The sequence below is a fragment of the Nycticebus coucang genome, chromosome 4 (assembly GCF_027406575.1).
Source record: "Nycticebus coucang isolate mNycCou1 chromosome 4, mNycCou1.pri, whole genome shotgun sequence".
NCBI classification, from domain to species: domain Eukaryota; kingdom Metazoa; phylum Chordata; class Mammalia; order Primates; family Lorisidae; genus Nycticebus; species Nycticebus coucang.
This window is the reverse complement of record NC_069783.1, coordinates 71,640,655-71,666,638: the sequence shown is the minus strand read 5'-3', so window position 1 is coordinate 71,666,638 and position 25,984 is coordinate 71,640,655. Positions and strand designations below refer to the sequence as shown.

Below are 25,984 nucleotides of genomic sequence, written 5' to 3'. Positions count from 1 at the left end.
AACATGTTTTCCTAAGAGTCCCGACCCACAGCCTGACTCTTACTTGAATTAGAAACCAAACATTTCAAAAGGCCCTGAAAGACTTCAGGCTGAAAATTTGGTGTTTCCTGGCAGATGAAAACAGAAAAAAAATGTATTTATTTTTCTGTAGAGAAATACATTTGCAAGGCAAACCTCAAATCATTCTTCCAGATAAAGTTCCAAGAAAGATAACCTCATAATCAAAAAAATCACAAAGTACACAGAAAAACCAACTACCATAAGAATTAGCCGAAACCACAAACTACAGACTCACACCTGCAAAAAGATCACATATTAATACAATTTATCATATTCATATAAAATATATTTAAATTATAATATATTATGTTATATATTATATTGTAATGGAATATAAAATAATTATGCTTACTGTGTCAAAAAATAAAACAGGTATTAAAAAGAAATTTGAAAATACCTATTTATGAGTGTAAAATGGTATAACTCTGTGAAATTATTTTGCAGTTTTAAATAATGTTAAACATATACTTAGTCACCCAGTCTATTTGTGGGCTGGCTATTCTCTGTATGAGAGAAAAGAGTGCATGTGTCCACAGAAAGACTTCATTCCTAATCACCCAAACTATTTATGGGCATATGAATTGTCTCAAGATTTTGATGATTAGGAATAAAGTTTTTCTGTGGACATATGCACTAAACAGTAGGATGAATAAATTGTTAGATTCGTACAATGAAATGCAATAAAAAAAAAATCAGCTATTGACACATGCAACAATATGGATAAAAGCTCAGATGCATCATTGAGTAAAAGATACCAGACGGGAAAAAGTACACACTGTAAGATTTCATTCATGTGGTACTGTAGAACAAGCAGAATTAATCTATGTTAATAGGAGTCAGAATAGTGGTTCCCTATGAGGGATTATTGATAGGAAAAGTGGCACAGTGGGACTTTCTAAGGTCCTAGAAAATTTTTTTTTTTTTTTGAGACAGAGTCCTCACTTTGTCACCCTTTGTCAATAGTGCTGTGGCATCATAGCTCACAGCAACCTCAAACTCTTGGGCTCAAGTGATTCTCTTGCCTCAACCTCCCAGGTAGCTGGGACTACAGGTAGCCGCCACAACACCAGCTAATTTTTGGGGGGACAGGGTGTTGCCCTTGCTCAGGTTGGTCTGAAACTCCTGAGCCAAGCTATCCTCCTGCCTCGGCCTCTCAGATTGCTAGGATTACAGGCATGAGCCACTGCACCCCGCATGTTTTAAGTTTTAACCTTGTATTTACAGGGAAGTACATATAGGGGAAAATGCATCAAAATATACATTTAAGTTTCATGCATTTTTCAGCATATGTATTATACTTCAATGTAAACAAAAAGGACCCAGCTGATCTGGGAAACTATCAAAGAGAAAAAATTATGATCACTGAAATTAGAAATTAGAAATTCAATTAATAAGAAATTATAAGATTAGACATAGCAGAAGAGAGAATTCATGAACTAAAGAGCTGAAGAAATGCAGCACAGAGAGAGGCAAAGCTGCAAGATGGACCGAGAAGTTATGAGAGATGGGAGGTTATATCTCAAGGATTATTCTAGATCTAACCAGTGTTCTGGAAGTAAACAATAGGGGTCATGGGGGATAGAGGCTTCATTCAAAGAGCTAATGGCTAAAAATTTTTCAAAATTGATAAATCAGTTTCTATGATTTGTATGGTTGTTTTCTCCAAAGCTCATGGTGAAACATAATTCCCAATGTGGCTGTCTTCAGAGGTAGGGCCTTTAAGAGGTAAGTAGGTCAGGAGGACTCTGCCCTCATGAATAGATTAATCCAGTCATGGATTAATGCATTAATGGATTGATGAGTTATCGTGGGAGTGGAACTGGTGGCTTAATAAAAAGAGGAAGAGAGACCTGAGCTAGCACCTCAGTCCCCTCACCATGTGATACCCTCTGCCATTGCAAGATTATAGAGAGTTCTTGCCAGGAAGAAGGCTGTAATCCAGTGGTTCTCAACTTGTGGGTTGGGACGTTAAAGGGCCGCGGCGTTAGGAAGGTTGAGAACCACTGCTGTAATCAGATGTAGTCCCATGACATTGGACTTCTAAGCTTCCATAACCATAAGAAATAAATTCATTTTCTTTGGAAATTACCCAGTTTTAGGCATTTTGTTATAAGCAACAGAAAACACCAATCCTTGAATGGGAAAGCCTACTGAATTCCAACAAGATAAATTAATCTACAGGGTGTCCCAAAGGTCATGCATAACGTCACCAAAATTTTACAAAATATTCATTACATGTTGGCCACCTTTTTGTAAAACTTTGCAATGAATATTTTGTTGATAAAGATACGTTTAGCTACAATTTTCCATTTTCCCCATGTATGGTGACTTTATGGGTGACCTTTGGGACATCCTGAGCATATAGACAATGTAATTGCAAAACATGTACGAGATCTTAAAAGTAGCCAGAGAGAAAAGATAGACTATTAGAAAGTGATAACAATTGGATTGACAACTAACTCACAATAGCAGATGCCAGGAGAGAGTGGGATGGATCTTCAAAACACTGACAGAGAATAACTTACAGATCAACTTACATAGGGCTGTATTTCTAGTAAAAAAAACCCGTCTTTCTAGAGTAAGCGTGAAATAAGGATGTTTTCATACAAATCAAAAATGTAAATTTCTAGGTGGCGCCTGTGGCTCAAAGGGGTAGGGCGCCGGCCCCATATACCGGAGGTGGTGGGTTCAAACCCAGCCCCGGCCAAAAACTGCTTTAAAAAAAAAATGTAAATTTCTATCAGCTGACCCTCATTTAAAGGAATTTTTGGGCAGAAGGAAAATTACTGTAGAATAAAAGTCTGAGATGAAAAGATGAATGGTGAGTAAAGTTAATACAATACAAATAAATATTGACTATATAAAACTATAACGGCCTTGTATAATTTTGTGCCCCACCCCAATAGAACTAAATATCAAACAACAATAGCATGTAAGTTGTGTTGGGGTTGTGATCAAAGTTAAAGCACATTTGAATCATATATTTTTCTGAAGGAGAGTAAAGATGATGATTAACTTTAGATTTTGGGAAGTTAAATGTGCCTAACAGAATGTCCAGAGTACTGGACGTGATGGCTCGTGCCTATAATCCTAGTACTCTGGGAGGCCAAGGTGGGTGGATTGCTTGAGCTCAGCAGTTTGAGACCAACCTGAGCAATAGTGAGACCCTATCTGTACTAAAAATTGACAAACTAGCTGGTTGTTGTGGCAGCTGCCTATAGTTCCAGCTACTCGGGAGGCTGAGGCAAGAGGATGGCTTGAACCCAAGAGTTTGAGGTTGCTGTGAGCTATGAGCTCTATGGAGGGCAACAAGTGAGATGCTGTCTCAAAAAAAAAAAAAGAGAGAAAGAAAGAAAGAGAAAAGAATGTCCCAGGGCAACTGCAAAAGAAATAGAAGTGGGGTATTATTTCTAAACTAACAAAAAAATAGAATTTTAAAAACTAGGATGAAAAATAAATAACAAAAAAGCTTCTTAATAAAAATGATGGTCATTATAAAAACCTTAAATTCATGGTTTCTAGGCTATAGTAGGAGTATGCCACAAGGCTGAAAGAGCCCTGCTTTGGGACATTAATCTGGTTAGAAAATAACTGAGAAAACATGGAAAGTGTCTTAACAAGAAGTGTTAGAGAATCTGTCATTGGCATTCTCTTCTTGTAGATGGAACACAATCACTGAGCAATTCTAAATAAATACTTAAATCACAGGAATCTAAGAAGTGATGTCAAAACAAAAGTTTGAGTTTCTATTTTTCACAAAAATTTCCAAGAGTTTAACATCAAATTATGATGCCAATAGTAGTAGTGAAGAGTAATCAAATATTTTATTATCAAGAATAAATCAAGGTTGACATGAGAGTGGGTATAGAGAGTAACACATTTCAAGCCAAGATTCTGCACATGGTTTGAAATTTGGAAGGAAGTAAAAGGTCTTATCACCCCAAACTACCTTTAAAGTACAAAAAATTCCAAGCAATTAAAAGCATTAAACAAATCTTTTTTTTTATTATTTTTATTATTATTTTTTTTTATTTTGGCCGGGGCTAGGTTTGAACCCACCACCTCCAGCATATGGGACCGGTGCCTTACTCCTTGAGCCACAGGCGCCACCCATTAAACAAATCTTAATAATTGGATTTTTCATGGTTGAAGCAGAGCATTATAAAGGATATATGATATTGTTACTCACTCTAATTGTTCTGCTAAAACCACTCAGAAATGAAAGAGCAATAAAAACTTAGAAAAATTTCTGGAAATTTTCAGAACACCAGAAAAAATGTGAAATGAATTTATACTTGGTGTAGTTTTGTAGTAGAAATATGCTTTTTTGGTGACATTGTGTTTTGTAAACTATTATCTGATTAATAGAAACCTGATGAGGAAAGTAGGATATATCTAAAGTTGAAAATATTTTATTTTGGGGAAAACTATTTTTGGGTACAGGAGATCTAATGCATGAATAAAGCAGTGTTCTGAATCCCAAATCAAAAAGAAACATAAAGAGAACTTGTAACTAATTAAAAGTTGGTTTCTACAAATTGTGCATATTTGTTATGAAACTTGGACAAATGACTTTTGGTGCTAGTTTTCTTGTCTGACAAATGGAAATCAACCATAGAACCTACCTTCTGGGGGGAGGATTCAGTGAATGTATATGTGCAAAGCACTAAAAATAGTGCCTGGTACATAGCAACTATTTAGCATTATTAATGAAATAATAAATATGGGCATTGTTTTCATAAGTTGCTCATAAGATACAATGCAATAACTGTAATGGTCCCTCGCTCTTAAACCTGTGCAACGTCCCTGCAGAATATGTCCAAGGGCATCTAAATGAAGCAGCCATTCATGGATGTGGATAAAATCATTAGAAGCCTCTTACATTTGATTATTATGGAAGCTGATTTTAATAAAATGCATGGCTGATTTTAATAAAATACACTGGAGCTGCTGACACAAGTGGAAGATGTAATGTGTTGCTACAACGTTTATGGAGGATGAGCCAAGAGCTTTGTACACACATTGTCATATACGTCTTGGGGATTTAATGGTGTTGAGGTTTGTCGGGATATGAAAGAACTCTGAAGTGATCTCAGTCCTGTCAATTCTTTGTATGACACTATTCATGCATCTCTGAAAAGCTGGCAAATTTTCAAAACATTTGTAAGCAGAGTGAAGGCATAACATACAGGAAGCTCCGGGGTTGTTGAAAACATGTTGGATTATTGGTTGTGATTGAGGGACTTCTGCAGATTATCCAAAAACGGCAAGTTGTATCAAGCTATTCTTGAAACGTACAGGTGGCTGGTGCAGTAAGGTCTTGGCTGACTTTGATTTCCAAATTTGAATTCACCGTTTGTTTACAAATTTTAACAAAATTTAAACAATGGACTAAGCATTGCAGGCATTTATTTTTTCCTAGAGAGCTTCTAATTGAAACCATAGACATTTTTCTCTTTCCCATCAAAGACTAAAGCATGGATGTGGATAAAATCATTAGAAGCCTCTTACATTTGATTATTATGGTACATAGCAACTATTTAGCATTATTAATGAAATAATAAATATGGGCATTGTTTTCATAAGTTGCTCATAAGATACAATGCAATAACTGTAATGGTCCCTCGCTCTTAAACCTGTGCAACGTCCCTGCACAGGGACCCATTTCATGGTTTGTCACCTGAAAGAAGCAATAAATATTTTAAAACCATTTGAGAGAGAACACAGAAACTATGCTAATAAGTAATCTCCAAAGGCTGTAAAGTGGAAAAACAATTTTTTAAGGAAAAAAATATTCATCATGATTCAAGTAATACTATTCCCCCTACTACATTAGAAAAACAACTTAGTAAACACGTTTATTTTCAATAAATGGTGGCCATATTACTAAACTTGTGTGTTTCAAAAACCAATAAGAGCAAAATGAATGAAATTTCAGAAACACTTTTTCATGGGACAGTATGTTAAAGGAAAAAATAGCTACTCACATGCTAAAATTTTTAATGTGTCTGCCTGCTGTGTCCACACCTCCACTCACCCTCTACTGGTCCTAGGTGCCCCTATGACCCTCCTGCTGGTCACAGCCTATTGTATGATTGTATTGGGGTGGTCCCCTTGAGCTTATCATTGAACTTGATTTGGGGCCAGGCTCAAACAACTTGAGGTTCTCTCTTAGGCATTTGAAATAAGTGACCGAGAGGAAAGTGGCATTTGGTAAAAGGAAGAGGGGTAGAGAGTGAGTGTGCAAATCAGGGAGGTGACAGTGCCCCAGTAGAGAGCCATCCCATCTTTAGTCCTGTCCCCCACACCAAAGGCCTGATGAAGCACTCTCTTCATCACGGAACTGCTCTTCCCCATCTGTCTCTCTGAGCAGCTCTTAAGACTTTCAGAGCTGTCCTTGCGTCTCAGTAGATGTTCTCCAGGAAATGGATTAAGGATGTTAGGACATCCCCCTAGTGAAGGGTGTGACAGGCATGGAAGGCAAGAGAACTTGTGACTGGATCCCCTGGATGGTGGCCACCAGTGGCTGGAGAGAGGCCTAGAGGAAGACTGTGGGAAGTCTCAGGAGCCTGGTGTGGAGGACAGGGGTCTGACATTGTACAGCAGCTCTGTGCAAGCCCCAGTGCTCCTAGGACTTCTGTGCTCCAGCCTCGCCTGCCACCCTCACAGACTGTAGGCCCCCAGGCTCTTGGTCTGTCCGTCTCACTCCCCTACTTAGTGCTTCTGCTCTCAAGGTTTTGCCAGCTAGTATGCCTTCTTCTTCCTCACCAGTGTCAATCCTGCTCAACCTCTGAGGCCTGTTCAAGTCACACTTCATCCAGGCAGCCCTCTCTATGCTCCTTCCCCTAAGCAGTGCTCTTTGAGGTTATCAGACCACCACTTACACTTGCATTTGTGTAGCTTAGGAAAAGCATGTGGAAGGATTCCTGGCACTATGGCATGAAAAGAACAAGGCCGTCACTTTCCTTGTTTCCCACACCCAAAATCCAGGCCCTCCTGACTCCTTTTTGCCTCACTCTATGGCCCACCCCTCAGAAATAAAGGAGAATTATTAGAGGTTCCTTTCTTCTGCATCTAAGTATGGATTTCCAATACCTCTTTCTCCAAGACCCAAGAACCTCTGATTTCAGCTATTCTTTCTCCTTCTGCTTCCACAAAGGCACAGGGATAGTCCTCCCAGGCTGCAGCCCACTACACACCCCTACCCAGTCCTGGGACATCCCTGTCTCTGCCCCATCCTGCAACATCAGCCCAGGCCCCCAGCCTCAGCACCTTGCTGCCAACCACCCTTTAATGAGCAGGTGAGCACCCAGGAATGGCAAGCCCAGGAGCTGCAGTGCCCTGGTGAGGAGCCCCTTATTATCCCAAAGAAGCGCTGGCTGGCAGCGCTTCTGGACACCCTTCTCTTTTTCCAAGGATTGATCACAGATTTTTTCCCCCTCATCTGCACCCTGAGTCTGGCTTTCCCTCTTCTCCTTTCTGCCACAAGCAGTTGAGATCTCAATCTTGCTGTCCCACCCCCCACCCACCATTGTCTGGGACCCTGACCCTAGGCCCTGATAGGCTATAATATCCTCAGTGCTGACTCTGGGGTTGGTGTAATTTCTGGTTATTCAGACATGAACCACAAAAAAGGCCAGGAGGTGCCAAGCCAAACTTTCTCTTACTGCGTGGAAACATCATCTCTCTTCCTTCAGATCAATTTGTGCTTCCTTCAGGAAGTCTTCCCCGGCTGTTCTGCATCTAATTCACTTTAGAGCATCCAGTTCTTACCAGAGAAATCTGAAGCTCACCAATGACTCCATATGTGGGCATTTGCATCTCCATAAGATCTTGATAAATATATAGAATAGTGTGATTATGTGGTATGTGTTTCCAACATTTAATAGATGAATACCAAGCACCTACTATGTGCCAAGCATTGTGTATTGTGCTTAGGGTAGAACTGTGACAAAGATGGAACATGGTCACCCCTTTCATGGAGTTTAGCATGCAACAAATTGGCTAGAATAGAATGATCACTGGGCACTGATGGTATAGTGTGAGGGGGTGGCAGGGAGGTATCTTGGGAGCACATAGTTGGAGCACAATATCAAGTTACCAACCACTGCTTGTCCCAGCCAGACCTCATTTGAGGAAATCCTAGCTCAGGCAGTCCTATTCTGTCTCATGTGAACGTGTCATCTACCATGCTGTCTCTCCAAAGTTTAACAGACCAAGGATGAACACATGATCCATGGGAGCCAATCTATAGCTGGCCAGTGACTACAAATGGGCCTGGGCCAATTAGATTCTCACATTCAGGAATCTGAACTAAGAGACATGAAGAGAAGTTGCAGTTAAATGTGTGCCGGGCTTTGTGAGCAGGGCTACATGTGCCCTGGACTCACAGGGAGCAGAGGTGAAGTGTGAGCAGAGGCTGTGCGCTGCGAGAGGGAGAAGGGAGCTAATGGGGTAGAGACACTAGGCAGCCCCAAGGGAGAAGGCCTCTCCTGCTCACCCCAGAAGGAAAGATACCCCCAAAGAACAGTCCTGTAAGCAGGAATGAGGAGGGACTGAGTAGGCCAAGGAAGGTGCTGAGGATATGCAGGCTGGGGAAAATTAGCCAACCAGGAGAGGACAGGGAAGGGGTGTCCTGGAGGTTCAAATATTCGTTTTGGTATGACTAAGCCCTCTGGAGATAGAAGCCACACAATTGTAATAGCCACAGCTATTACAACCAGGAGTAACATGGTGGAAATTTAATAGACGTTTAAACAGCAGAACTACATTTGCTTTGAGCAGAATAAATATATCTGTCTTTCTTCCTTCTTTCCTTCCTCCCTTCCTCCCTCCCTCTTTCCTTCATTCCTTTCTTTCTCTTTTTTCTTCCTTCCTCCATCCTTCCTTTTCTCTCTTTTCCAAATTACACTATCTTTTTATTACCAAGGTAATGCATGTTCACTACGGAAATTTTTCAGGATACAGAAAAGCAAAAAGAGCCAGATAAAAATTCCTCAAAATCCCATCCCCTGCAAAACCACTATTTTGAACTTACTGTTATTAGTAAGAGATAACAATTGTTGGGCTCCTTCTAGATACAAGACACAGTTCTAGAACTTTCCACATATTTTATTTAATATTCACAACTCTATGAAATGCATTCCCTTTTTTTTTTTTTTTGAGACAGTCATTAATGTCGCCCTCAGTAGAGTGCCATGGCCTCACAGCTCACAGCAACCTCAAACTCTTGGGCCCAAGCAATTCCCTTGCCTAAGCCTCCCAAGTAGCTGGGACTACAGGCGCCCGCCACAACACCCTTTTATCTTTCAGTTATCATTGTTGTTTAGCTGGCCTGGGCTGGGCTCGAACCCACCAGCCTCGGTGCATGTGGCTGGCGACGTAACCACTATGCTACGGGTGCTGAGCCACGATGCATTCTCTTTCTAACTCAATCTAGCAGAGGGGGATACCATTTAAGTAGGTGGCAGAACTACTTAATACATCCAGGCTGGAATCCAGCCAGGCTGACTCAAGCAATAACCAGTGTTAAAATTTTGATGTATGTGTTTGTGGTCCTCTAAAAAAGATCATAAACTAATATGTGACTTGAATCCAGCCAGGCTGACTCAAGCAATAACCAGTGTTAAAATTTTGATGTATGTATTTGTGGTCTTCTAAAAAAGATCATAAACTAATATGGGCTCCTTTTCTGTTTCTATTTACAAAATACATTTTGAAATAAATTCAAATAATAGTCATACTTTATATTGTTCAAGTAATATATTTGTGCTAGAAAAAGTAAAAATGCAGATGAACTTAGGAAAACAAAAATAATTTGGAATCCCACCACCCAAAAGACCACTGCTTACATTTAAGCGTCTATCCTCCTTTCCTGGAATGAATTTAGGATTAGGAACACAGGTGCATCTCCTGAACCTTGGAACACCACCAGGGAATCTTTCAGTGAGCTGGGAAATCACATGAGCATTCAGCAGTTAGGTGCACGCTGAAGGATGTGAATTGTGTTTGAAACCATACTGTTAATGCTGAATGTTGCCCAGTCTTTATAAACCCCCCTGGTCGCAGCAGAAGGAGACATGGGCTGGGGAGTCAACAAAGCTAGGCAGTCCTCCTGAGAGGCTTGAGCTGGAGGAAGTCGTTGCCTATGTAGGCCTCAGTTTCCTCATCTGTGCACTGAGCGGCTGCAATTCTAGGAATGAGTGGCTGACAGCAGAGAGCTTCATCTCTGGGTTATCTGCTGTATTTTGGATGATTCCTGACACAGTTCCCACCCAGCTCTGGCACAAGAAACAAGAGGGCCGGTATTATGAAAGGGCTGGGGTCAGGGAACACCAAAGGCTTAAGGACTCCCAAACGAGGGTGTGAGCTCTATTTTCCTGGAGGGCTGGGCCAGCCAAGCCGATTAGGGGCCCAGAGCAGCTGTGGGCCGAGGGAGGCCGCTGGGAGTGAGGGGATTCAAACAGCTCTTTCCCACCCTCTCCCCCACCAGCCTGCTCTGTGTAAAAATTCCAAACTCCCAATCAAACCCCCTTCTCTTTTCTCCTTTCATTCACCTGCCCATCTTCCTCTCCTCTTCTCTCCTTTTCTATCCAAACTCATAATTAATCGCTCAAGGCAAAAGTAATGAATGTTAATTGGCCATCTGTAGGAAGACTAATTAAAATCTACCACGCTGGGGTTTCAAACATACCTATAGCAACGGAGTGAATCAGGAATGAGGCGAGGAGGGACTGAGGTAGCAGCTGAAAGCCTGCAAAACACCATTGGGCTTAGGTGTGAGGGAACGACGCCAGAGAGGGGCCGAGATGCTGGGGAGAGGGAGAGATGAGAGAGAAAAAAACTTCATCGACTTGCTGCCGCCACTGCAGGGCCTGGCATTTTGTTGCAGTTCTGTTTTGTGTTCAGCAAACACATGTACACATTCCTTCTCACTGGACATAGCTGAAGTTTGTCAACACACAATTGTTGTCCCCCAGTCACAGGCCTGAACACATCCATTTATCCAGGGACACCTGCCCCACGTCAAAATCAAATGCACACATACACGTTGGTTATGGGCTAAATCTCACCCACAGCTTTGCATGGGTTCCTGCGCATGAGGTAAAACCCTGTCACATGTGCACACGTGCACAGACCATTATGAACTGAAAATAACTCAGGGACACAACATGTGGTTATTCACAATCACTCAGAGCCACATATATGCACACTGTTGATGTATGTGTGGTTTAAACACACAAACTCACTGTTATTCAGATACAGATGCTGATGTGTGCTCACAGCAGTTTTCAAAGTTACACTCACATTCACAGTAGGCTTTATAAGTGCATAGTTACATGCCCAAACCCACATTTGCAGGCACACACTGTTATCTGGCAAGTTTTACATCAGAAGACTTATACACAGGTACATACACAATTATACAAGCAAAGCTAAATGTTCAAGCCCCTGTATGACTAATACTAAGGTGACAAACAGTTACACACACATGTACATGTGCACAGGTGGGGCCCACATGTAGTTTAGTTCATATACACCCATAATGTGTACACAGAGACCCTTGGAGAAAGCATGACCCTGGTGACAGCCTCTGTCTTCCTGAAAGGATGGGACTCGAGCCACAGATACAAAGCTGTTTCCTTCATCTCCTTTCTCAGAACGCCCTGCTGTGTCACAGTGAGCATCCAGTGACTGCTTAGAATGTTCTGTCCAAACTTTGGGCAGAAAGGATTGTGGATGCTGGGTGTTAGGATGGGCCCTGATGAGGCCAGGGCAGGGGCAGGGTGCATCCCTGCGGGATGGCTGGTAGGGCCTTGGTACTCATGTCCTGAAAGGGTCAGTTCTATGGTTCATGAGAGGCCTAAACTGGGTGGGCATGACATTGTGGGAAGAGCACCAACATGGAGCCTGGGTCCCTTCACCAAGGGTCTCTCTTTCCTCTATTTAAAGCGTAAAGGCCGACCTTCTTGCTGAAGGGTTTCTGGGGCCTCTTCCTCATTGCTGCAAAATCTCTTTAGGATAAGCTTAGGTTAAAGCAGGAGGAAGTACAAACACAAAAAAGAATGTCCCAAAAGACATTTGGGGGCAGGGAAGGCATTGAAAACCTGGAAAGGGTCACCAGAGAAAATGGTACGGGATCTTCACAAGAAAAGGCTAAGCATTCTCATGTCCCCGGGGCTTTCTGCCAATCCTCTCTTCTCCTGGGGGCTGGGGGTCTGAAGTTTGCAGACCCTCTGCAGCTCAGAGTCAGTCCCCAAGGACCATCCTCAGGTCTAGCAAGGAAAGCAGCGAGGAGAGGAGCAGGCTGGAGGAGGGTCATCTGCTTGGTGCCCCAAGGGGACCTGGATGCTGGGTGTTCCCAAAAGTGGCAGTCAAACAAAGGAACTCCCTCCACACCAGGAGTGGCTGACACACATCAGGCCAGGTGCTCACCACCACCTTCTGGGTTCCAGGTGGCACTACTACCTGAAGTCCCCACTTGACAAGTGAGGAGACCCAGGTACTCTGTGAGAAGTGACTGCCTTGGATTGCAGGGCTGTAAGTGGCCACAGCAGACCACAGAAGCCAAGTCCAGGTGGCTGTCTCCCAAAGCTAGGTGGGCCCTGGGCGAGGGTCTCTGGGCCCCCGGGGATCTCCCTCTGCCAAAGTAAGGCCTCAGAATTCTCTGGGAGGAACAGATACACGTGCGCACACATACATACACATATACATACACGCCACGCTCTCACACTCACACACACACAACCCTATGACAGCTTCCACATTTGGAGCTGACAGATGTGCAAGGTAACAGCTCGGCACCGCCTGTGCAGCTGAGGCCTCAGCGTCGCGAGCGGGATTATTTCCAGCAAGGCTCAGGGCGGCTGCATGAGCGCACACCCGGGTGTGTGTGAGTGTGCTTTTGTGAAAGAGAGAAAGAGAGTATGAGTGTGTGTGTGAGCGTGTGAGGGTATGTGGCTTCTCCTGCAATCTCTCTCCCTTCCTCTCTGTCTCACTAGATTTTAGAATCTTGCCATCTCTCAGTTCTCCCTGTGTTTCCCCGTGCCTGCTCCTTTCTCCCTCTTCCTCTCATTGTCCTGCTCACCCTGTTGCAGTCTTTGACTCAAGCTGTGTCTCCTCTCCCCGTGTGCCCCCAGAGAAGAGAGGACACTGCCTCCTCTCAACTCCCGCACTTTGCCCTAGTCCCTTTCCTGTCTCACCTAGGCTGGCCACAAGACTGGACTCTTAGAGAAAGCCCATTTTATTCTAGAAAATGACACAGCTGTCTCTGCCTTTTACACAGGGCTTTTGCCCAGGGGCTATCCTGGGGCTGTCAGAGCAGCCCCCCAGCCTTGATCACTGTCTTCAGGCCTGGTCTTCTCCTAATGGGCTAGCTGCCCTGGCATCCATCATTATGGGCAAATTAGCATTTTAAAAGCAGGCCTCTTCCGCCTCCCAAAGTTTTCTGTCTCCATCTCCACATTCCCAACCCCACCACAGACTGAGCCTAAGTGTAACCCTGTGTTGACCCCAAATCTGGCCTCACAGACTGAGCCTAACTGTAACCCTGTGTTGACCTCAAATCTGGCCTCACAGTGACCCTGACCCTAGCCAGAGATTGATCCTTAATTCTGACAGCCTGACCCTCACTCCTAACCCTGACTCTGTCTTACTAACTTATCTCCCTCTTCTGAGAGGTGCTTCATCCATTGATTTCTGCCAATACCATTTGGGCACCCAAGGCTCACAGCTCACTCCTTAAAGCTCCGATGCAGCTGGGAACACACCCAGATCCACTGAGTTAGAATCTGGGGAGAAGGAGAGTGATTAAAAAAACATCTCAGCAGGTGATTCTGACACATCCCAGCCCTGCCCACTTCCTTGATGAACACACTTAGGCTTTCTTGCAGGGACTCCCCACTCAGGAACCCCAGGGCTGGTGGGGGCATGCACAGTGTGGCTCACGGCCAGAGGTCTGACTCCCAAGCAAAGCATAGACCTCTCCTCCTCTCTCCTCCCCTCTCCTCCCCTCTCCTCTCCTCTCCTGGACAAAGTCTCACTCTGTCACCTTGGGTAGAGTGCCCTGGTGTCATAGCTCACAGCAACCTCATACTCCTGGGCTCAAGTGATCCTCTTGCCTCAGCCTCCCAAGTAGCTGGGACAACAGGTGCCCGCCACCACACTTGGCTAGTTTTTTCTATTTTTAGTAGAGATGGGGTCTCGCTCTTGCTCAGGCTGGTCTTGAACTCCTGAGCTCAAGCAATCCAACGTCTTGGCCTCCCAGAGTGCTAGGATTACAGGTGCGAGCCATCCCACCCAGCTAACCCAGCCCTTTTAAATGCATCACTGTGCACCCGCAGTGGTGTTCACTTGCTCTCAGGTTCACTTTTTCATTCATCGCTTATCATTCAACAGCACCTCCAATGTGTTGGGATCCACACAAACTCTTGACACCCAAGCCTCTAAGGCCTGGAATCAAGCTGGGGCTTGGAAAGGGAGGGACCCAGCCACCACTGCAGGCCTGGGCAGGAAAGACCTTAGCAGCAACTGAACCAAGACCTGAACTGAACATTGGCCAGACAGACTTCTGCGGCTCTTAGAGGAGGTGAGAATCTGGGAGGGAGTGGAACCTAAGCCCCTCTTTTCTGTGCCCTGAGAGACCACTAAATAGTGCTCAGATTAGTCAACAAAGGAACCGCTTTGAGCTGCTGGGGTCAGCTGGGAGATGGACCAACAGGTGAACCTCCAAAGCCGGAAAAGTATTTCCTTCTCTCTCCCTCTATTCCCTCAGTTCCTTACTAAAAATAGAAGTCTAGAGCTCTCCCAGCTCCCACAAAGGACTATTAGGGCTGAGGATGCCATTTTCTACTGGTGAAATGAGAGACACAGAATGAAGCAAGGGAGTCTTGCCGGGAAGGAATAGTAATTCCCAGCCTGGAGGAGTGAAGAAACTATGTGACAAGTCTGAACATCCCGCGCTGCTCCTTATCACCCAGCATTGCTGGTGGGAGGCCTCAGGACAGGGCAGTGAGGCAAGGAGGGCTCACTCCATCCTCAGAACCCTGCCCTTCCACTCTTCCCCCAAGTTAGTGTGAGCCCTCAGCTAACATCCCAGCAAGCTGTCTAGTGGCTTCTAGTCCACTGCCCTCCTCTGCACCCCAGATTACTGAGAGGCACCATGGGGTAGAGAAATGTCACCCCACGAGGTCTCTACTCAGGCAACTGGAAGCGCTCTTTATGCACCACCTTGTCACCACAAGGAGTGCAGGTAAAGGAGCACAGGTGGGATGTATTCACACAGGGGCGTGCCCATTTGCTAAGTGAGTCAGGAAGACGCATGCACAGTAGTGCAGGCGGCTGTGAGAAAGGATATGGGTGAAGGGGGCCAGAAGGCAGCGTCCCAGAGCCCAGGAACCTGGGGTGAGATGCAGGAGATGCCAAGGGCAGGTTCTGGGTGAGTGATCTGGAGTGGGGAGGTAGGAGCAGCTGGTGCCTCCAGGCTTGGCTGACAATGGACTCAGCATCAGTCTGGGTAAGGGGGCATGTGTGTGTATTCATGGGACAAAGGACGAACTGGGAGTGGGGGAAGCTGCTGCTTAGCCTAGTCCCAGCTGGTTGTGCTCATGGACCCTGCAGGTTGGGCTTGGAAAACCCCCCTCACTCACTTCCTCCTTGTAGGACAGCTGCTGGCCCCCAGCACAGGGGTATTAAACACTAAACCAAAAACAACTGCCCAGCTCTCTCATACCAAAGACAAAGAAAAACCTTATTTGTCTTTTGGCTAATCTGTGGCCACACTCGGCCCAGCAGCTGGGCTCTGTGCATGTGCAGGCATGTACTTGTGTGTGCTTGCATGTGTTTATGTGTGTGGTAGTCAAGGCCAGGTCATGCACTCTGGGAACACAGATGGTTAGCCCCTGGAGCCCCTGCCTATGTCTTAAGATTGGCATAATAGTTTTCTTGCCCCAGTCAGGAGGCTGAGTCCAGGCCTGGGAGCAAGTCTTGGAAAATCACTGTGGGTAGTCACTGGCGAGGTCTTGGGACCTACCAGGGAGAGTAATCCTGTCCCCTTCTGATCCCCTAGCTCTCTGAGGCCCCCCAGAAAGTCCTGGACTGCAGGGAGAGACAGGGCTAGGGTGTACTTCCAAGGCTCTTAATTCTCTGGGTTCAGAGAAGACAAATGTCAGGCACGGGAGGGCCTCGCCACCTCGTGGGGACATGTGGTACTCATCATTAAGCCTCTGGCCAACCAGACTGGAAAGGACAGAGGGAAGGGACAATGATCCACAGGCATTGAGCTGGCACTGACTACTCTCACACTCCCACAGAAGCCAGGAACAGGGTGACGAAATCCATCCACCATGGCATTAAGGGCAGCCCATACTGGCCCGTTCCCTCCTGCAAAGCTGAGCTTGATGCCACATGATGCAGCCTGACCACATTTGAAACATCTCAGAGCAGTGATTTTCAACTGGTGTGCCATGGCACACTGGTGAGCCATGAGAGGATCTTAGATGTGCTGAGAAAAATTTTAAAGATCATTAATTTTAGAAAGAAGCTCAAAGCACAGTAAGTATATTCTTTTTTTACTCTTTTTAAAAATCAACGTAATCTAATTGTGCTGCAGAAGTTTAACTAGGTTCAAGTGTGGTGTGAGATAAAAAAGGTTGAAGAACACTGTCTTAGAAGGAGGTTTATAGAAAGGAATCTTGGCTTTCATCTGCTCTAAGGAAACTGAAGCCCAGAGAGGTAGTGGCCTCTGCCCAACACTCCCACAACATCTCTATAACAGAGAGGAAAGTAGGGCCAAGAGTTCCTGAATCCAAAGCTCATGCATTTTCCAGCGAGTTCGAGACAAGTTGTCCAGACCAAACCCATCCTCCACCGAGGAGGCCTGGAACAGAGACAGTGCAGTGAAACTTTGCCATAGGTCAGCAAGGGGAGGATGTCTGGGTGGGTAAGAGAAGGAGCTATGAAGGGGGCTCCAGGCTGATCTGGATCTCAGTATTAAAAGACAGTAAATAATATTAGCATTTATGGAACATTTACCACAACGCTAATGTTCTGGACGTTGACAAACATTAGGTTGCTTAATACTCATAATGACCCTTTGGGGTAGGTACCCTTATAATCCACATTTTTCAGATAAGGAAACCTAGGTACAGAGAAGAAAACCAACTTGCCCTGGGTTACTAGCTGATAAGTGGCAGAAGGAATCTAAGTCCAGTGGTTTTTTTTTTTTTTTTTTTTTTGTAGAGACAGAGTCTCACTTTATGGCCCTCGGTAGAGTGCCATGGCCTCACACAGCTCACAGCAACCTCCAACTCCTGGGCTCAAGCGATTCTCTTGCCTCAGCCTCCCGAGTAGCTGGGACTACAGGCGCCCGCCACAACGCCCGGCTATTTTTTGGTTGCAGTTTGGCCGGGGCCGGGCTTGAACCCGCGACCCTCGGTATATGGGGCCGGCGCCCTACTGACTGAGCCACAGGCGCCGCCCAGTCCAGTGGTTTTGACACCAGTGAGGGTGGGAAGGCAGAATGCTCTGCTGAACAAACTAAAAGCACAACTCATAGGGGACCCTGCAGCCCAGGGAGATAGCAGCTCCGTCCAGCCCAGGGCCTGCCCTTTTCAGTAAGCACTACTGCAGTTCTCCAGGAGGCCTGGCCTCACTGCGCCCTCTGCTGACCACAGGAAGACCAAAGAAGAATTCTGTGTGCTCTGAGGCAGAGCTGAGTCTTGGAGTCAACTTGCAGGACTCCCTCCTGCCAAGTAGGTGCCAGGAAGCTAACTGTAGACCACCCCCACTGTGGAGCTTCCAACTCAGTCTCTGTCTACCAACCTGCAGGACTGTCTTGGTTGCTGCCCTGATTTCTCAGGGATTCCCTCTCAGAATCTTGCCCATCTTCCCCAAAAACTTGAGGTTCTAAGTCTACCTCATGGAAGACCAGGACCATGGGCCAGATGAACAATGCCAAGAGAAGCTGCGATCCACTGAATATTGCCATGCAGGAAAGGGTAAAACTGGAACTCCAAATAAGAGCCAGGGAAAGGACCTGCCCTCAAGGGCTGTGGGGAGGGCAGGCTATGAATTGGGCCCTGAAGGATGAATACTCCGAATAACCCAAGGGTGAGGAAAGAACAGTAAAGACTGGGGTCAATGTGGGCAAAAGGATGAAGAAAGAACAGGTACCTAGCCATGCTCATCTTGGAGAACTTTGGACCTCAGCTTGCCACAGAACGGAGCTCAGTGAGAGGAGCACGATAGCCCTGGGATAGGGAAATAAGGCAAACTTCAGGGCTGCTCTGGCCTAGTGAACCAGGGAGTTAGTCATGGGCCCTGTATTGGAGGAAAAAGCAGGCATTAATCAAGGACAATAAACCACATTTTATTTGCTGTGTACAAAGGCTTCAAGTGCTTCTTCCCCTTGCCCGGGGGAGAAAGAGGTGGGTTCTGAAGGAAGCATCAGAGTGAAGATACCTAGTTCAACAGAAGGTCCTGCTACCCTGAGCAAGGAGCATTAGTGTAGGCCGGAACTTGTCCTGTCTGTACACTCCCCACTCTACATGGGTCCTCCTATTTGACACCAACTCCTTCCCTCCTTTTCCCATGGACTGGAGGTGGGCAGGAGACCCAACCTCTCTTCAGTGTTTCAGTTCCTTTTCCTGCTCTGTTCCTGGAGACAGAGAACACAAACAACACATAATCTCTCTCCTAAGCCTCCTCATAACCCAGGGTGCAAAACAGAGACTCCAGACAACGGCTCACCCTAGCAACCCCAAGTCCCCACAGCTGGCTGCATTTGCTAGCAAGATAGTAGGTGTAACTGTTTATCTGTGTAAGGCAGGGCTGGCGGTGTCCTTGTGCCAGGATGATTCTCGGGTGTTCCTGAAAGTGGAGGCAGAAAGGCCTAGGAAGCCAAGGACATGGTCTTATTTATCATAGAAGTCTATGTGGGCTCCAGATTTGAACTTGCCCTTCTGCAGCACACTCAGCAGTTTCTGGGCTGATGCCCTGCAATCCACAAGCTCCCCACTTGTCTTCAGCTCCCGCAGCCTTTTTCGCAAGTCTGGGTCCACAGAGGTCTCCCGAGCCAACTGCTGCATGTCTGTGTCCAGGGGACCTAAGGGATAAAGAGCAGAAGAGAGGACATGGCTAAGGCAGGGGCAAAAGGTCACAGTCCTCATTGTACACGGGGGTGGGGGTGTGGTGGAGCTCAGTCAGGTTTGGCCAGGAACACTTCATCTTGGCTGAAATGTGAGGTTAGAGTCGCCAAAGCTCAGTTTTGTCACTACTGAGTTCCAGAGTTCAGTGAGCATGAACCATTCAGACAAACTGTGTCTAAAACCAAGCTTCTCATCTCTTGTCCAACCAGCACCACCTATCAACTTTTCCATTTCTATTAATGAAGTATTCTCCCATACTCAAGCCCTTCCTATCCCTTTTGCTCCTATAGCCAACTGGGCACCAGGTAGAACCCTACCATATCTGTTACACATATTCTGATAATCAGGCCCTTATTACAACCTTGGTTCTCCCCCTGCTTCAACTCCTTCTGTAGCCGCCTGCTCAATTTATTTTGCTAAAACATCATTCTGCCACTCAAAACTCCTAAATGGCTTCCCAATAGCCTGGCCTAGTACTCAGGCCCCTTTTCTGCTCCCCTCTGGGCACACCTAGCTTGCCAGCAAATGCAAAGATGTATTACTCTAATAATAAGCCTTCTCATCTTTCCTGCATTTATCAGAGTGCTTTCACTGGCCAACTCAAAGCCCCTCTTAAGGTCAATGCCCAGTTCAGCTACCTCCAATAAAGCCAGCCCTGGCCACCCTACCCAAAGGAAATCATTCACTTATGAATTCTAGGTACTCTCCATTATTCATATAGGAAATTATAGTACCCTAGAATTTGCAACTACTTGTCCTCCAGCGGCAGAAAATCACAGAATCCCAGGGTTGGAAGGAAAATCCTGGTCCAAGACCTCCTTCTGACCACTTGTGCATCCCTGATGAGAGGGCTTGAACCTTTCCAAACAGGAAAGGTTCATTCTTTTCTTGATACAATGTCCATTTTATCTTTGGATATTCATTAGAATACTGTTGCAGAGACTAAAATGAAAACCAGGCTGGCCACTGCCTTTGTTCATGATCTGAAGACCTCCCCAAATCTCAGCTCTCTCATAATGCCCAGGGCCACTCCTGAGATCTAAACTAGCCAGGTGGCATCCTGGAGTGTGCTTTTCTCCTGGCTGTCTTTTACATTTGGACACTATAGTGTAAGTGAGTCTTAGGTTGAGTTCAGAGTGGATGAAGAATAGAATGGTGGATGTAAGAATAATTGAGTATGCTGGGGGTAAGGCTGAGTCCCAGAAAACATGAAGACCTTGGAAGCAAGATGAGATCCCAGCCCTGCTGCATCTGGGCTTGGCTTTGGGTAGGCCATTCTACCTCTCTGTCCCAGGGTCCTGATCCTATCCCAAATTGGGTAGACTACTGGATCTCTATGTAAGTTACTTACTGAAATTCTTTCACTACCCTCTAATTACGGCAACTTCAAGCCTACAATAGAAGTCTCACTATTAAGAAGAGGGCTCTGTGGCATCATAGTAGGGTGGTCGGAAGCCAGGTCAAGTGTCACAGACTCTTTTGACTTTCATGAAAACAAAGGCTCTAATCTTACTTTCTTACTTATCCCTGTACCCTCCTCCCCATCATGTTCCAGCATAGTTCAGCCTGGGATGGTCAGCACTCAACCATGTCCATCTGCTCATTCAACTAACATGTACCTCACACTGTCTTAATGCAGTGCTCTGCTAGGTGCTGAGAACACACTGCTGAAGAGTGCATGGTCCCTGCCTTCAAGGCTTTCCTGTCAAAGGAGGGAAGGAGACAAGTAAATATATGAAGAGAACATATTAGTCCTATTTAACAATTAGATAGTACTTCACAGGTAAGGTTCATTTTCACATATATTATCTTATTTAGTCTTCCAAAGGATGTGAGAGATAGCATCCTCCCCAATTCACATAAGGAAATAGGGTACGGACCAGAATTCCAACCCTAGTCTTCTCTCAAAGTCCATCTAATATCTGAGACTTTCCTGCCCCACCCTCCAACTTTCTGCCCTGGCCCCTGCCAGTTCTAACTTCCTTGGAGTCTATATCTCCCCTTGAAGGTAATCACAATTCAGGGACAACATACTGTGTGGGTTCTTTTCTGCATGAGGCGGATTAGGCCCCTTGCTAAGTCCCCAGAGAAGCAACCTGTTATGACAGATAGGGGTGACAACATCCCCCACCTACCTGGGGCATAGCTCAGCACCCGCACACCAGGTTCCTCTGCAGCCAGGACCTGGAACATCATATTACGAGCAGCCTTTCCTGCACAGTACAGTGCCCAGCCTTTGAAGGGCTGCAGGGCACAGAGAGATGAGATGTTAACCACAGTCCTACTGAGGTCAGAGCAGTCCTGGAAGACCTTCAGGATGCCGGAGGTTAGGCAAAGCGTAGAGGTCAAGTTCAGAGCCCAGTAGTTGTTCACTTCAGCTGGGTCACAGAGGTCCACGAAGCCTTTGGACACATCCCCAAGAGTGCCTGAAAAACCAAATCTTAGTAATAAACTAGAGCAAATGTGCCCCAAATTCCTCCAAATATCCCTTCAATCTTCACAACATTTCTGAAGACGCCTACCACTTCCCTGCAATGCAGACAGACACTTCCTCTCCTGCCCCGAGAACCCACCGGTCCAAAGCTCCAGACTGAGAGGGCACCTGTTAAAGGTCTTTGGAGAAGCAGGAAATTTACTTGTTTGAAGATCCCATGCTCTGACTCAGGCCTCCGCCAGAGGGCGCAGAGCAAGACAATCGGGAAATTTCTACAGGCGTTGAGAAAACCCGGCTACCCAAATCCGGCAGAGGGAGGAAGGCTGTACCGATGGCTCCAGGTCTTCTTCCTGTTCCCCCGCCCCGGCTTGCTACTGAAGCTGGAAAACTAGGACTTTGGACTTCCAGGCGCCTTACCTTACTTCCTAGGAGTCACCCTAAAATTCCCCAACGATGGGGCAAGTGAACTCTTAAATGGGGAGTCCGCCCCCAGTCCCCGGTATCTAACCTGCGTTGTTGATAAGCAGCAGTCGCTGCAGCCCCTCGGGCCTAGAAAGCTTGCGGAGGGCGCCCAGCAGCTGCTGCAAGCCGGCGTCAGTGCTCAGGTCGGCGGGCACCCCCACCACGCGCAGGCCAGGCCGCCCGGCTCTCAGCTCCGCCTCCAGCTGCAGCAGCGCCTGGTCGTTGCGGGCGCTTACGACCAGCACGGACTCAGGTGACAGCAGCGAGGCTAGGAGGGGGGCCAACGCCCGGCCGAAGCCGCGGGAGGCCCCGGTCAACACGCACACAGCGCATCCCAGGCCGCCTTCCATGCAGCCAATCTCTGCGGGGGACGCTGGGACCCGGAGCGGCGGGGCGTGCGGCGGCCGCGGTGGGAGGAGCCGCGAGCGTATGGGCGGAGGCCCCGCCTGACGGGGGCGGGGTGGGAACTTGAGACCCCGGACCTGGTTTCCTTGGCGCCTGACTGCAGAAGTGAAGGCGCGGTTAGGACCAGGTTGGGTGGGATGGGGCTGAACAGAAAGGGCCGAGGGGCGCAGCCCACAGGAGAAATCCTAGTCAGCTCCCAGCGCTATCTTACTCTTTGCCTATCACTTTCGGGTACTCAACCCCCGGCTGGGACGTATGCTTGAAATTTCCTCCCAGTTTCAAACCCAACTTCTTGTGCAACTGATTTCCTACCAGGCTGGCCATCTGCTCCGTGCCATGCATCCCTGGATATTGCCTATGAAATCCCTGAATGAAGCCCATGACCATTTAGGGATTTGGGTCCCTGCTTGGGTTCGGTGTCAGCACTCTGTGGGTAACAGGAGCTTCCCCTGGGAGAACCACAGTTGCTCCTCCAATGAATGTTAAAACATTTTCCCTTTTTACTAGGTTCAGGACAACTCACTGCTCTGGCTGGGTCGCCTTGCCTCTTGATATTTCTCATTCCTTTCCCTAAAAGTCTGTGTTCCCTTGTGTTCTGCACCCACTCATTCTGCCTAGATAGCAATTCCATCCACTCAGCTTCAAGGTTATACAGATGATCACTCAAGAGTGTACCCCCAGGCCTCTGCTTCAGAAAACACGTATTTGTTTTTTTCAAGGAGAGAGGGAATATGAGACAAGTTGGTATGCATATTATTATTATTTTTTGTAGAGACAGTGTCACTTTATCACCCTCAGTAGAGTGCTGTAGCATCACAGCTCACGGCAACCTCCAGCTCCTGGGCTTAGGCGATTCTCTTGCCTCAGCCTCCCAAATAGGTGGGACTACAGCGCCCACCTACTATTTTTTTGTTGCAGTTTGGCCAGGGCCAGGTTTGAACCCGCCACCCTTGGTATATGGCCAGTGCCCTACCCACTGAGCCACAGGCACGGCCCTATCTACTAATCTTAAAAAGGAGTTTCTTGGGTGGTGCCTGTGGCTCAAAGGAGTAGGACGCAGGCCCCATATGCCAGAGGTGGTGGGTTCAAACCCAGCCTCCGCCAAAAACTGCAAAAAAAAAAAAATAGTTTCTTTACCATTTCATTTTTATGGCCAAATAGAATTCCATTATGTATACAAATACGTATGAATTACATCAATTAGAAAAAGGAATCTGGTCAGAGGTAGGCACTGGCAGTAAGTAATCTCTAATAACTCAGCCCAACTCCCCTCAGGGCTGTTCCTTCCCCTGGGACTAGACAGCAAAGTTGCCTTCCAAGTATCCTTGCCAACACCAAAGAAGAAACAAATTGGAGGGAAACTTCTCAACATAGGTGCCTCTAGCACTTAGCACACACTTTTTGTAAAATGTACAGTTCAAACTGTACATCCACCATAGACCATAATCTAAGAACAAATGAAACTGCAAAGAAAACTTATGCTTCATTTAGTATACTTTCTTTTCTTTTTCTTTTTTATTTCTTTTTTTGAAACAGAGTCTCACTATGTCACCCTTGGTAGAGTGCTGTGGCATCATAGCTCAAGCAACCTCAAACTCTTGGGCTTAAGCAATTCTCTTCCCTCAGCTTCCCAAGTAGCTGGGACTATAGGCACCAACCACAACGCCCGGCTATTTTTTGGTTGTAGTTGTCATTGTTGTTTGGCAGGCCGGAGCTGGGTTTGAACCCTCAGCTCTGGTGCATGTGTCTGGCGCCCTAGCTGCTGAGCTACAGGTGCTGAGCCTCGTTTAGTATACTTATTGTTAGTGAGTATTATTTTGAAACTATTTTATGTAAAGTAGAGCAAGGAAGTAATTGTACTAATATTAGGAGCCAAGATTTTAGAGAAAAGACATTGAGTATAAGTTCAAGAAACTTAGGGAGAAAGTCTATAAAGTTAAATTTGAATTGGAAGCCAGAGAACACTACCATTTGCTGGGCATGGTGGCTCATGCTTGTAATCTTAGCATGTTGGGAGGCGGAGGTGGGAGGATCATTTGAGATTAGGAACTGGAGACCAACCTGAGTAATAAAGCAAGACCCTTTCTCTACTAAAATAGAAAAAAATTAGCCAGGCATAGTGGTGCCTGCCTATAGTCCCAGCTACTTGGAAAGCTGAGGCAGGAAGATTGCTTCAGCCAAGGAGTTTGAGGTTGCAGTGAACTATACTGATGCCACTGCATTGTAGTCTAGGTGACAGTGAGAGTCGGTCTCAAAAAACCAACAAACAAACAAAAAAGTCTTCTTTTTCCTCAAGGTCATTTTCTAATCTTGTGCACAGAAGCTAGGTAAGTAAGCAGCAGATTAATTCTAAACTTTTAAGACAGAACAAGCCAAAAGCATACTGGAAGCAAAATGGCTTCCCTTTAGCTCGCCTAGCATTATATATAGTCTGAATGGCCCTTGTGGTGCACTTACAAGGGCACCAACCAATCAGAACAGATCCAGGCCATTGTGCTAGAATGTGGAGAGGTGGGCTAGAAAGGGCAAGGCTTTGGATGTTTAGACACAGATAGGATTCTATATATGTGCATACCCTTTGAAGCTGCCCTGCTTTTCACTTACCTATTCATGCTGAAAGATTGGTCTAAAGCTAAACTCTTCTCTATTGGCCTAACAGACAACTCAAAGAGTTGTATTATATTAGTTTCTCTCTACTCTCCAGACCTTAGAAGACAAGATGGTGAAAGCTCAATCCCATCCATTTATTCATTTGACATTTATTGAATTTCTACCATGTGCCAGACTTTGAAGGAAAGGCGATGACTAAAAATCGGACCTAGTCTCTTCTGAACCCAGCTGCTTCTAGGAGAAACCATATGGAAACAGCCCCCAAGGAAAGCGTGGTTTGCCTAGACTGGGAGAGAAACTGGAAAGTTCTTCCTTTCTGAGGAAGATGATTATCTATCCCACATCTTCCCTCACTGCCAGTCTTACAGGTAATATTTCAGGGGCAACACGGTCAGTAGATTTTCTTTCTTTTTTTTTTGCAGTTTTTGGCCGGGGCTGGGTTTGAACTCACCACCTCCAGCATATGGGGCTGGCGCCTTACTCCACTGAGCCACAGGTGCCACCCAGTAGATTTTCTTTAGCAACACAATAGTGTCCAAATCTGTCTGTACATTGAAGTCACTGAGGAGCTTTGAATTACTGTGTCCCATGGGCCTGGTCTGAGAAATTTTTAAAAGATCTCCAGGTGATTCTCATGTGCGGACAAGTCTAAGAAAAAAACCACTGCAATAGCAATCAGCAGTAACATTATTTTAAAAATACAAATCCTGTAAGGTAAGAATTGTATAAAAATAGTGCTAAAAGCCTAAGTCTCATAAAGGACATGGGTAGAAGAATGGGTGAAATTTGAATAAGATCTGTAAGTTAGTGCCTGGCATTATGTCGTTTCCTGATTTTGACCAGTGAACTGTTGTTATATAAAGAGAAT

At 45.9% G+C, this 25,984-nt stretch overlaps 1 protein-coding gene across 1 annotated transcript; it reads right to left on the bottom strand.

Annotated features, from left to right (window-relative positions):
• Positions 1–18,406: 18,406 nt before the first annotated feature.
• SPR (sepiapterin reductase) lies at positions 18,407–22,513 on the bottom strand. Its single transcript, XM_053589836.1, has 3 exons — positions 22,148–22,513; positions 21,341–21,631; positions 18,407–19,162 (listed from the first exon to the last, which is right to left on the bottom strand). The coding sequence occupies exons 1-3, from the start codon at positions 22,449–22,451 to the stop codon at positions 18,972–18,974; spliced, it is 786 nt and encodes a 261-aa protein (XP_053445811.1). The 5' UTR covers positions 22,452–22,513; the 3' UTR covers positions 18,407–18,971.
• Positions 22,514–25,984: the final 3,471 nt, after the last annotated feature.

Coding starts and splice junctions, on each gene's coding strand:
- SPR (XM_053589836.1), bottom strand. CDS start 22,451: ATGGAAGGCGGCCTGGGATGCGCTGTGTGCGTGTTGACCGGGGCCTCC. Junction 21,632..22,147: donor GCTGCTTATCAACAACGCAG/GTTAGATACCGG, acceptor TTGGTTTTTCAG/GCACTCTTGGGGATGTGTCC. Junction 19,163..21,340: donor GGTGCTGAGCTATGCCCCAG/GTAGGTGGGGGA, acceptor TTTATCCCTTAG/GTCCCCTGGACACAGACATG.